Source organism: Lytechinus pictus, chromosome 14 (assembly GCF_037042905.1).
Source record: "Lytechinus pictus isolate F3 Inbred chromosome 14, Lp3.0, whole genome shotgun sequence".
NCBI lineage: Eukaryota > Metazoa > Echinodermata > Echinoidea > Temnopleuroida > Toxopneustidae > Lytechinus > Lytechinus pictus.
The window spans coordinates 15,620,925-15,634,014 of NC_087258.1; the positions used below are offsets into that span (position 1 = coordinate 15,620,925).

A 13,090-nucleotide genomic window follows, 5' to 3' on the forward strand; every position below is an offset into this window, starting at 1 on the left:
GACGCTTTACCAACTGAGCCAACACACCGGCTAATCTAAGTTATTTGTTATGTCTTTTTATCATAACAAATATGTGACCTGCCACCCCAAAACCATAAATCACCAAAAGGAATTTTTAGATTTTTACTGAGTTTGAAAAAAAACATCCTGAGCTTTTGTATGATGTATAACAATAGACCTCGCTAGTACATGTACTTGATTGAATGCAGAAGAAATTCAGAGAGAGCTTTGAAAAATGAGGAGAAAACAAGGATTGAAGTTTGATGTTCAGTCCAGAAAAAATGATGTCAAAGAAACTCCAATATCTTTTTTTAAATTGAACTTTAAAATTCCAAGTTTTGACAATATAAAGAAATTGAATTATTCTGTTGGATAAGCTCATTTTCATTTTTGATGGTTGAAGACCAAAGTGCTATTTTGGCTATATACATAGAACCTTCCCAGGCGATTTATTGTCAGTTTCGGGGTTGCTGTTGACAAATGTTAAATTATATGACCAATCTGCTTTATATAGCAATTCCAAATCCAGAATTTCACCTGTTCATAACAGAATTTTGTAACCTGCCAATGAGAACATCCTAATGCTTTTGGGGCTCAGGAAAATCCATTACTAACCCTCCCTTATGAATACTGATGGTGAAAATTATATCTGGTAATGATTAGCCTACATACAAGCCTTTGTGAAAGTGGATTAAATCAATTTACTAGCTGATTAACCTACATTCAAGGACAAGACCATAGCCTTGGTGAAATTGCAATATTTCTATATTCTCAGGCATATTGCTAATCATGCTCCAAGCTATTCGTTCCTGCCTTTGTTATCAAAGGAGGGCGTCATATGTCGGCTGCTTGTAGAAAGCAGCACTGCCTGTAGATGAATTGGAAAATACCAATGCCGGCGATGCTATTTAGAAAGCACTCTACCACTTGCGAAGTAATATGTCTTAAGTTTTATTTTGTCTGGAGCTGAAAACATTGTGCGTCAAGTATGAAATATCTGAACATAACTTGTGCATATTTACGCACAGACGTTCAATCAGTTCAATTCATTTAACCCATTCACAATAAAAAAAACTATACAATATGAACATTGCAATAAGTATTGAATGTATACTGTATCAAATACATAGCACTAATACACACAAAAGCAAACCATAACATTAAAGGTCAAGTCCACCCCAGAAAAATATTGATTTGAATAAATAGAGAAAAATCAAATTAGCATAATGCTGAAAATTTCATCAAAATCGGATGTAAAATAAGAAAGTTATGACATTTTAAAGTTTCAATTATTTTTCACAAAAAGTGATATGCACAACTCAGTGACATGCAAATGCGATGGTCAATGATGTCCATCACTAACTATTTCTTTTGTTTTTTATTGTTTGAATTATACAATATTTCATTTTTTACAGATTTGACAATAGGGACCAACTCGACTGAACCATATAGTTTTAAGCATGCTAGGTCCAACTGTTCATGGAGGAATCAAGCGTTGTTTCACTTGACAATGAGGAGAAAATTAGAATATTTCATATTTCATGTAATAGAATACAAAAGAAATAGTGAGTGGATGACGTCATCAGTCTCCTAATTTGCATACCGACCAGGATGTGCGTATAACTGTTTTCTGAAATAAAGTAAAACTTTAAAATGTCATAACTTTCTTATTTTACATCCGATTTTGATGAAGTTTTCAGTGATGTGCTTGTTGGATTTTTCTCTTTTTATTAAAATCAACTTTTTGTTGGGGTGGACTTGTCCTTTAACAAACATTTACAAATCTATTGTGGATGGGGAAAGCTATAGAAGAACAAGTCTTATTGGTTAGCTGCCCTTGAGAAATTGAATATATATAATTGAGGTCAAGATGAAGAGAGAAATTGCTCATATATCTTTTTAAATGTGGTAGATGATGTATATACCATCATGAAGTTGCCATATTATGTTTCTCATTGTCCTTTTATTCAGTACTGTACTTGTTAGGTATTCTTGTTTATGTATCATTTTAATGCAAAGTGATTGATTAAGCAGATTATGATATAATGCAGTTGTTATACTTTCACAATGAAAATGACTGGAATACTTCATTCTCATTGATACAGATTGAGATGATGTGAGACGCAAGAGAGATCCAGAGTAAGAAGAAAACTATTACCATGGAAACGGATGGAAGCTCTACTCATCATCTCTCGGTGTGTCGCACCTCTACCGTAGACTCCACCACCTCGACCAACACAAACTCATCCTGTGACGACGCCCAGCAGGATGAGGTCAAAGGTGAAAGGTCACGCCAACATGAAACTGAACATTGTGTTGTTGATAACACCCCAGGAGAGGCAAGGAGGCCCTCTGTTGGGCTACGAGAGACAAGAATCATCATCAGTCAGGATGATGGGGTTGCCGTTGACAACGAGGGTGTGGTGGAGGATGAAGAGGAAGAGGAAGAGACAAGAAAAAGGGCGGAGTCACTTCATAAGCTCCATCAACAGCATGCATTAGATTCTTGGGAACAAGAAGGTAACAAGCCCAGTTTTATCTTCTTCTTGACTGATCATTCCATTTTGATTAAAAATTTAAAAGTTCATTCATGCAGTTTTATTTGTACACTTAAAAAAGAGAGATGTTACACTAACATTCAAGTCTGAATAAAGGTGCACCTTAAGTTCTCAATTGCCTGTGGTATATAATGAAATGAAATAACCGCATTGGTCAGATGCACTTCCGCATAATCATCAAACAGATTCTAGTTGAAGAATGTCCAAAGTGGGGCTTGAAAATATATTTAAGTCACTCAAATCTCTTTCTGAAACACATCCAGATTCTTTCTATGCAATGATGTGTCTTTTTCTCTCACTCTCTCTTTTTATCTGTCTTTTTATATCAATTTATTTGTCTTCATCCCTCTCTTTCATTCTCTCTCTGTCTATCTTCCTCCATTCTTTTCTCTTTTCTCTCTCCCTACCTTCTCTTATTCTCTCTCTCATCCCTCCCTCACCTTTTCCCTCTCTACCCCTTCCTCTCTCTACCCCTTCCTCTCTCTGCCACTTCCTCTCTCTATCCCTTCCCACTATCCCTCTCTCTCTTTCTAACAGGTGATTCAGCAAGTTCAAGCAGTCGATCCTCTTCCACGACCAGAATATCACCACGTCTGTCTCCATCCCCTTCCCACCGGTCTCATTACCACATTAGACATACCAGCAGCTCATTATCATCACCATCATCTTCAGCACTTCCAAACATCAATAGTAAGTGCCACTCTTATAAATTTGCAAACCTTGCTAAATTGTCATTCAGTTTGGGCATATTACATCATCATCATCTTTATCATCATACTATCATAATTTTAAACCCAATCATAGTATTTGATCGCATCCTTATCATCAGCACTTCCAAACATTAATAGTAAGTGTTGCTCATATGTTATGTAACGTTAATAAAACTAACAATGATGGAAAACAGAACATCATCATCATTACCATCATCATCATCAGCAGCAGGAGCACTTCCAAACAAGAAGAATAGGTGTTGCTCAGATCAAATCTAACATCGTTCAACTTGCTTAATTGTCATCCAGTAAGGCTCATCACATCACAGCATCATTATGACTTTTATTTTTATCAGCATTATTATCACCACTGCATTTTGTAACATCAACAATAAGTTTAACTATTTTTTGTTAATACTTGCATCATAATAATCAACTCCCCTCACCCATTTACACATATAATCAACACTACAACATTGTCATCATCATCATTATCATCATCATCATCACCATCATCATCATCATCATCATCATCATCATTGGCATTATCATAATCATCATCATTTTCTTCATTATAAGTTATTGCTGTTAATTTTGTTCTTAATATTATCATCATGATCATCATCATTCATTTCCATCATTGTTGTCATCATTTCCATCATCATTTTGTTTGGCATAACATTCTAAATTAATATGTAGTGCAATTATCCACCTTGTTAGGTGCTCACTGTGCTCCTATATTACCCCAGCTGAGCTAGTCTATCGATTTGGTGCTCACAGCTTTGAGGAATTACTTCCTGCTGGTACCCATTTACCTCACCTGGGTTGAGAGCAGTGCAACTTAGGTAAATTTCTTGCCGAAGGAAAACACGCCATGGCCGAGAATAAAACTCGCGTTCCTCAGATTGAAAGGACAAGAGTCTTAACCACTTAGACCATGACACCCCCACAATCCTGTAATATGTTCTCATGCTTATTTTCCTGCTTATCAATAATCGCTTTATTCCTGGTCTGCTTTCTAAATCAGGCTCCATCTCTTTGATGTGCTTGGGGAGTTCAGTGATGAAGGTCAAACGTCAAGGTCGTACGTCATCCAAAATGCTGTACCTTGATAACACCAGGTCTCACATCCGATGGAAACCGTCCAAGAAGGGCCACAAGGCTATAGGTAGGAATGGGGAGGGGATATTTCACAAAGCTGTTTCAATATTTACAAATTGGACCAGCCACCCCAAAAACCAACAATGAGTCACCAGGGAAGGTTCTCTTTAAATAGCCAAAATTGTAATTTTGGTCTTCCAAAAGTGAAACTTATAGGTCTGAATTCACAAAGGTGGTTTTTAAAACCATCGGTTGAACCCATGGTTATGCAGATATCCTGTATTAATTATGCTTATTTTCTGCGTGTATTGCTAGGATCGAAAGCTTAGGCCCCTTTTGACTTTCTGTATTAAAAAATGTCCAATGCTATATAATGCACGCTTTTGTCACAGTACTCCATATTGACGCCTGTTGCCTTGGATATCCACGCTATCTTATTCATGAGTCCATTGTTTTGAATTAATGAATCCACTCTTCAAATATTGAACTCATGAATGAAATAGCGTATTTAACCATGGCAACATGCGTCAATTTGGCACACTGTGACAACAGCGCATCAGCATTGGACATGTTTTAATATACGCAGTAAATAAGCGTAATTTATACAAATTTGCATAAATCATTGGTTCAACTGATGGTTTAAAAAAACATCTTTGTGGCTTCGGGCCATAGAATTTGCTTATTTGAAAGAGAAGTTCTTCTTCAGAGTGACAAAATTTGAACATAAGAAATTATTTAAAGAACAAGATATGAGACTTTTTGACACCCCATTTTTCTGGATTTCTTGGAAGTTTCATTGAGATTGCACAGTATATATCTCATACTTGAGTCAACCTGAAACTTCAAACCCTGTCTTCTTCTTATTCTTTGAAGCTCTCACTGACTTTCTTTGGTCAAGTATTTATCTTGTTTATTGTTCATCAATTTTGACAAGGTATACATCCTTTTAGAGTTTAGTATGTGCCTTTTCAAGCTCAATAAAAATCTCGAAGTTCACTTTGGGCAATTCAGTGTTGGTTAGGGGTAGCTGGTCACCTGTCATGTAGAAATTACTGATATATATATAGTGCCAAAATGTGAATATTTGTTTTTCTGATGTTGAGATATATATGATTTTTTCAAATGATTTCAGTTTGTCCTGTTTCATTGGACAGTGTTAATTCTTTTTTAATTGAAGCATGTACATGTAAGTAACTACATGTATGTTATAATTTTAAGTGAGCCCACTCATCACTTGATGTCTTAGCATTGTTTATACAAATGCAGAGTGTTGTCAAATATCTGAATATGCATATTGGAATATGCCTAAAACTTAACTGAGTGTTTTTTCGATGTATTGTTGATTGGATGCAGTTCACGTCAAGAACGTCCGGGAGATCCGAGAGGGGGCTGGCACGGACGTCTTCAAGAAGCACCTAGCCAGCGCGGCAGGGCACAAACCAAGTCATTGCTTCTCCATCATCCACGGTACCAGCTGGGAGTCATTGGACATCATAGCCGGGTCCCTCAACGAGGCCCAGGCCTGGATCAGAGGTCTGAGGCATCTGATGGAACAGGCTCAGGAAGAGACCGCCCAGAGTGATCAACTCAGAGACTCATATCCTTGAACTTATTAGCAACTGAAGATTGTTTTTAAGGGGAAGTTCACCCTGACAAAAAGTTTATTGTAAAAATAGCGAAACAAAATTATTAAAGATATTGTTGAAGGTTTGAGACAAATCCATCAAGACTGATAAAAGTTATCAGAAGTTTTTTTTTTATTTGTGATGTCATTTGCATATCCATGTATCATGAATTTAAAAAAAAATCAATGGAATGACGTTTTCTCCAAAAATTATAAACAGTGTTTTATTGTACTTTTAGAATATCAACAGATAAATCATTTCACATCTACTCCTAGAAGAAAAATATTTTAGTCATCATGAACCATTAGAAAAATTGAAATTCATGTATTTATTTTACATAACAACTAGATTAGCTGCTTGTATATGAAAACACAAATCAAAACTTAAAATTTTGATAACTTTCAAATCTTTGATGGATTTTTCTCAAACCTCCACCAATGTTTTAAATCATTTTTTCTGGTATTTTTACATCAAACTTTTCATCAGGATGAACTTCCCCTTTAACCCTGTCTATTCACTAACTAGAATATGTTTCATTTGTTCTCGTTTTAACATTATTGTTGGAGTAGCATGTGTTTTTCTTATCAAAATGAACCCTAAATTGCTACATTCATATTTACTATAAATTGGCATGAAATCTGCACACCAACCATAGTGAGCAAATTGCCATTTTGTAGCCCCCTTTGTCTCCCTTTTAGACAAACTGCTAGAAAAGGGCAAATTTGGGCAATTTACAGTGTCTCAATGGGTTTTAATACACAATACGGCTACACAACAGCCAATGTTGTCCACTTTGCATCTCCTGCAAGTGTACCATAGTGGCTTTAAGCTTTTAAGAACTAAATGTTCATATTTCGATCCATAGTGAAACATGTTTACGTGAAATGTGCAATATAAATAGCTTTTGGCTTTACTGCTTTTCTCTTTTGTTGATGCAGAGCCTAGGTTCGAAGATGTCATATGACGTAGAGTATGGCAAGGGCATACCAAAATCCCAGACAAATCCAGCTTTCTTTTAGAGATTTTTTTATTCAGCCTGCAGAGGTACGATGTTTATCCTCTGTGATACGAATACCTCCCTCGGGGGTCAACGAGGCAGCGTACTGGTTTTATCTTACCCCTCATCAGTATTATTATCTCCTCTGTGTATATACATGCTGTAGGCTCCTAATATGTCTTGATATATATGCATAATGATCAGTTTTTCAGCTATTACCATTTTTGGGGGCTGTATTATAAGCTTTCTTCATCCTTTGACAATATTTTGATTTTTTTAATATTCTTTCCTTTTTTATTGTTTTATACATGATGATTTTATGACATACGTAAAATAAGACAATTCTTATATTTTGTATTATCAATTGAAGCACTTTGTTATATAATCTAAATCATTATCATTTTCAAACTTTCATTTTATTGTCAAAATTGAATTTTTCTGCATTAGATAACATATCTCGTGAAAGGGGAGATTGATGTAGTCTCATGTTGAAGTTTTGGGAAGGTAGGAAAATGTTAGAATAAAGTTTACATAACTATTTGTCATGTATTAATTAAATCTGTAATAATAGCTTATGAGAGAGGAAGTGCTATGATAATTTTCAACACTCAGCTTCAAATTTTGCAAAGATCCAATTAATGGTCATTTATGGAAAGATAAATGGGTACCCAATAGGATGCAACTCTTGTAACTTGTAACTCTTGTTGGAATGCTCCCCAGGGAGTGGATAAAGTGCATACATTGTGTGCGGGCATGTCAGGATCAGATGACCGGGATAATAATAATTGCAATGTAAAGCAGCTTTTGTTAACAAATTTTCGGCATTACTCCTATTTGTTTCAGATCAGTATGCTCGATCTGTAAATGAAAATCATAAGATCAGTATGCTCGATCTGTAATGAGAATCATAAGATCATAAGTCAGAAAAAATTGGAACCAGTGGCATTCGAACCTGCCATCTACTGCTTTCCGGGCAGCGACTCAACCACCAGGCTATTCCGGTTCACGGCTAAGCCACGATGAACTGGAATTCAAATACCCTCGATCCTCTTCTTTCTGACTCATTAATATTCAAATACCGTTCGCCGTGGACAATAGATAGTAAATTAAGAGGCTTTTATAGGAGGAAATTATAATTTGTTATATGATCAATGATCATGATCTTATGATTTTCATTACAGATCGAGCATACTGATCTTATGATTTTCATTTACAGATCGAGCATATTATTTGAATTCCAGTTCATCATGGCTTAGCCGTGAACCGGAATAGCCTGGTGGTTGAGTCGCTGCCCGGAAAGCAGTAGATGGCAGGTTCGAATCTGATTTTCATTACAGATCGAGCATACTGATCTCATGATTTTCATTTACAGATCGAGCATACTGATCTGAAACAAATAGGAGTAATGCCGAAAATTTGTTAACAAATTATAATTTCCTCCTATAAAAGCCTCTTAATTTACTATGTAAAGCAGCTTGAAACAAAGTGTATTAAGCACTATATAAATGTAACTATTATCATCATGATTATTATGAATAATATCAAACTACAATAGTTTTAAGACTGGTATACATGTACATGTATACCCCTTCCAGTTCCGGCTAAACTCAGTCAAACATTAGAATAGACATGTCATGATACACAAAATGCATCATAACATGGCATTATAGAAATGATATGATATTAGATTTTTAAAATTAAAATAATACAAATAATTCTAAGTGTAAGTAACTTACCAGTTCCCTTTTAGAAAGTGTATTTAGTATTTCAGCATTTTAAATGATCTTTTATGTATATTGTATTTTCTTCATGTGTGGCCAAGCCAAATTTTCATTCACTACGGAAAAAATTAATGAATTGATGCAAAAATTGAACAGACTGGTATATGTGGGAATATTATAACGACTTGATTGAAGACTAACACATGTACAGTGAAACGGAGTAAAGTCACACAACAAACCGTACTACTACCCTTGTATTATCTGTTTATTCCGAGTGATTCTACATGGTGGCAGCGTCGTGATGAACAATGGAGAGTTCAAGTTTACCATTGCCAGACAGTTTTGACAAAGTAGGAGGACTAAATCAAGCTGAACAATGGCCAAAATGGGCACGACGATTTGAACGCTATCGCACGGCATCGGGCCTGGCGGCAAAACCCGACGGGGAACAGGTCAGTACACTGCTGTATGCTATGGGTGATTGTGCGGATGACATCATCGTATCTCTCGGTGTAGAAGAGAAATCAGCGAAGTATGATGAAGTGATAACGGCGTTGAATAAATACTTCAATGTACGGAAAAACATCATTGTTGAAAGAGCAAAATTCAACAAAAGAGTACAAAGACCAGGAGAGAGTGTAGACACATTTATCAATGACTTGTACAGACTTGCTGAGGACTGTGACTACAAGACGCTTAAGGAAGAGTTAATAAGAGACAGAATTGTAGTTGGAGTGCTAGATGACTCACTTTCGGATCAACTGCAGTCTAGAGAAGACCTTACTCTCACAAAAGCAGTACAGTTGAGTAGGCAAGCAGAAGCCAGGAAACAAAACAAGCCTGTCGTGAGAGGTTTTCCTGAGAGTGAGAGTTCAAACTCATCCATAGAGCATGTCAGACACAAGAGCAGGGGAAATTTCTCAAAGAAAACACCTCAAAATCTGCAGGGAAACTGCAAGTGGTGTGGAAGGCAGAATCATGTACGTGCCGACTGCCCCGCAAAAGATGCAAAATGCCATCAATGTGGAAAGATGGGTCACTTCCAGTCTGTGTGTAGAAACAAAAATCCAGGAAAAGGAAAACAAAAGGAAACAAAAGGAAAAGCTAAAGTGAGCGAAGTGGATGCTTCTGATGCTTTCGATGACATTGACATCCCCTTTCTTGGCGAAATCAGAGAGAATGAGAAGACATACTGGAGTGCAGCTATTCTTGTAGATGGGATTGAAACACACTTCAAGCTAGATACTGGAGCATCAGTTACTGTTCTGTCTGATTCTACTCTGAACAGAAATAACCTACAACCAACAAACAAGAAGTTACTTGGTCCGGGAGAAAAGGTTCTGACTGTAATTGGACAGATGACAGCAACCCTCCAGCATAGAGATAAACAGATCAAGGAAACTCTCTATGTGGTTGAAAATCAGAGATGTTCATTGCTGAGCAGGAGGGCATGTTCAGACTTGAATCTAATCTGCAAGGTGGAGGAAGTAGACTACCAAAATGGAGAAAATGCAAACTTCAAGGCTGAATTCCCACAGCTCTTCACTGGATTGGGAAAACTGAAGACAGCATACCAGATCACATTGGCTCCAGATGTCAAACCAATGTGCCTGTACACAGCCAGGAAAGTTCCGCACCCACTCCTACCCAAGGTGAAGAAAGAACTAGAGTCCATGTTGAAGCAAGGGGTAATCTCAAAAGTGACCGAACCAACAAAGTGGTGTTCAGGGATGGTTCCAGTACTAAAGCCCAATGGTTCAGTTAGAATTTGTGTAGACCTCACATCACTGAACAAAGCAGTTGAACGAGAGATTCATCCGATGTCTTCAGTGGATGAAAGCCTTGCAAAACTGGGAAAGAGTACGATCTTCACAAAGTTAGATGCCAACAGTGGTTTTTGGCAGATACCACTAAGTGATGAGTCCAAGCTGCTTACAACTTTCGTCACTCCATTTGGGAGATTCTGCTTCGACCGACTGCCATTTGCCATAACGTCTGCGCCTGAAGTCTTCCAAAGAACGATGTCAAATATCCTGGAAGGACTTGATGGAGTGATTTGCCACATGGACGATGTGCTAATCCATGGTGTAACACAAGCAGACCATGACACCAGAGTTCGAGCTGTCCTTCAACGTTTGCAGGAAGCAGGAATCACACTAAACCATGACAAGTGTGAATTCTCACAACAGAGAGTGAAGTTCCTGGGGCACTTCGTAGACAGAACTGGTGTCAAAGTTGATCCAAGCAAGACAAAAGCCATTCGTGATTTTCCAGCTCCACGTACAGTGAAGGAGTTACAAAGATTCCTAGGAATGGTGAACCAGGTGGGGAAATTCCTCCCCGCACTAGCTTCTATCAGTGAACCACTACGTCAACTTCTGAAGAAGGACAATATATGGTGCTGGACAGAAGTACAACAGAGATCTTTCAAACAGATCAAAGAGATGCTGATCTCAACAGAAGTCTTGGCTCATTATGATCCTGAACTACCAACAGTCATTGCAGCAGATGCATCCTGTGCCGGAATTGGTGCAATCCTGTATCAAGTGCAGAGAGATGGAAAACGTAGACCAGTGTGTTATGCATCTCGATCACTGACAGAGACTGAGCAGAGGTATGCTGTGATGGAAAAGGAAGCACTGGCAGCTACTTGGGCATGCGAGAGATTCTCTGAGTATGTCCTGGGTCTTCACTTCGAAGTAGAAACTGACCACAAGCCATTGGTCACACATCTGAACTCGAAGGAACTTGCCAAAATGCCTCCACGTCTCCAACGCTTCAGAATGAGAATGATGAGATTTGACGCAAAGACTCTGTATGTTCCTGGAAAACAGCAGACTTCAGCTGACACCTTGTCACGAGCGCCAGTAGAGAGGCCAGGAAGGAGTGATGTCAGTTTCATAGAGGAGGTTGAATCCTATGCGTCAACATCAACCATCAACCTACCAGTAACAGTGAAAAGACTAGATGAAATCAGAAAAGCACAAAAAGCAGATGAAGTATGTGCAAAAGTCAGGGACTACTGTATCAAGGGATGGCCAGAATATATGCCACACAACCCTATCCTGAAGAACTACTTTGAGCAGAGAGGACACTTGAGTGTGGTAGATGACTTGCTGGTCTATGATGAAAGATTGGTGATTCCAAGAGCTCTGAGACTTGATATCCTTGAGAGGCTACATCAAGGACATCTAGGAATAACCAAATGCAGAGGAAGAGCCAGAGAATCAGTGTGGTGGCCAGGTCTATCAACATCATTGGAGGAAATGATTTCAAACTGTACAGCCTGTGCTATCCATCGACAAAAAGTCCATGAGCCTTTGATGACCTCGTCCTTCCCTTCAAGGCCATGGGAACGTCTTGGAATGGACTTGTTCGAACACAAAGGAAAAACATTCCTGATAGTCGTTGACTACTACTCAAGGTGGATTGAAATCAAACAACTGCAAGGTCAGACAACAGCAGCAGTGATTTCTTCCCTGAAAGAGATCTTTGCAACACATGGGATTCCAGACCTTGTAGTAACAGACAATGGCCCACAATTTGCCAATGAGAACTTCAGAAAGCTTGCTGAAGTGTATGGATTTGTCCATACTACATGTACCAGTTCTCCAAGGTACCCACAGGCAAATGGTGAGGCAGAACGAGGAGTTCGCACTGTCAAGGCATTGCTGAAAAAGAACCATGACATCAACCTAGCCCTTCTCAGCTACCGAGTGTCTCCACTCCAAAATGGGCTAGCTCCATCAGAACTTCTCATGGGCAGGAGATTGAAAACTCAGGTTCCTGTGTTACCACACACGCTCCTGCCACAACTACAACAGCAGGACCTGAAATCTGTGAGAGAGAAAGAGGAGAAGTACCGGTCAGATCAGATGATGACCTACAACAGACGTCATGACTCACGTGAGCTTCCAGAGCTACAGCCAGGAGATCTGGTTTGGATCCGTGATCAGTCTCGCTATGGGAGAGTTATCCAGAAAGCAATACAACCAAGATCCTACCATGTCCAGACAGAGCATGGTACAATACGTCGCAATCGGAAGGCACTGATTTCCATTCAGGACCAGGCAAAGACGACAGTGCCAGATCCTTCCAGTGACGTGCCAACCAGCCCTGATGATCCTGATGGTGAGCCAGATACCCTGCAGCCTACCCAGCAGACTGGCCAGAGTCAGCAAGGTGCATCACCAACAAGAGGTATGACGGAAACACGAACAAGATCCGGACGACTTGTAAAAGCGCCCAACAGACTGTCTCTTTAAACTAAACAAGAGTTGGACAGTAATATTGGGATAGTTAATATTGAAATTAAAACAGAACTGGACTCAGACTGAAAGAACATTTTCAAGGAACTTATCAGTGAACTCTATAGCCG

At 38.5% G+C, this 13,090-nt stretch overlaps 1 protein-coding gene across 2 annotated transcripts in view; it reads left to right on the top strand.

The window, feature by feature from the left end:
* The first annotated feature begins 2,103 nt into the window (after positions 1-2,103).
* Positions 2,104-13,090, top strand: part of LOC129276566 (uncharacterized) — a 46,968-nt gene continuing 35,981 nt past the window's right edge. For both annotated transcript variants that reach the window (XM_064109260.1, XM_054912950.2), the window contains exons 1-4: positions 2,104-2,520; positions 3,096-3,248; positions 4,296-4,436; positions 5,723-5,966. In XM_064109260.1, coding sequence (XP_063965330.1) covers positions 2,160-2,520; positions 3,096-3,248; positions 4,296-4,436; positions 5,723-5,966 — 899 coding nt within the window. In that variant the 5' untranslated portion in view covers positions 2,104-2,159. The remainder of the gene's footprint in view (positions 2,521-3,095; positions 3,249-4,295; positions 4,437-5,722; positions 5,967-13,090) is intronic.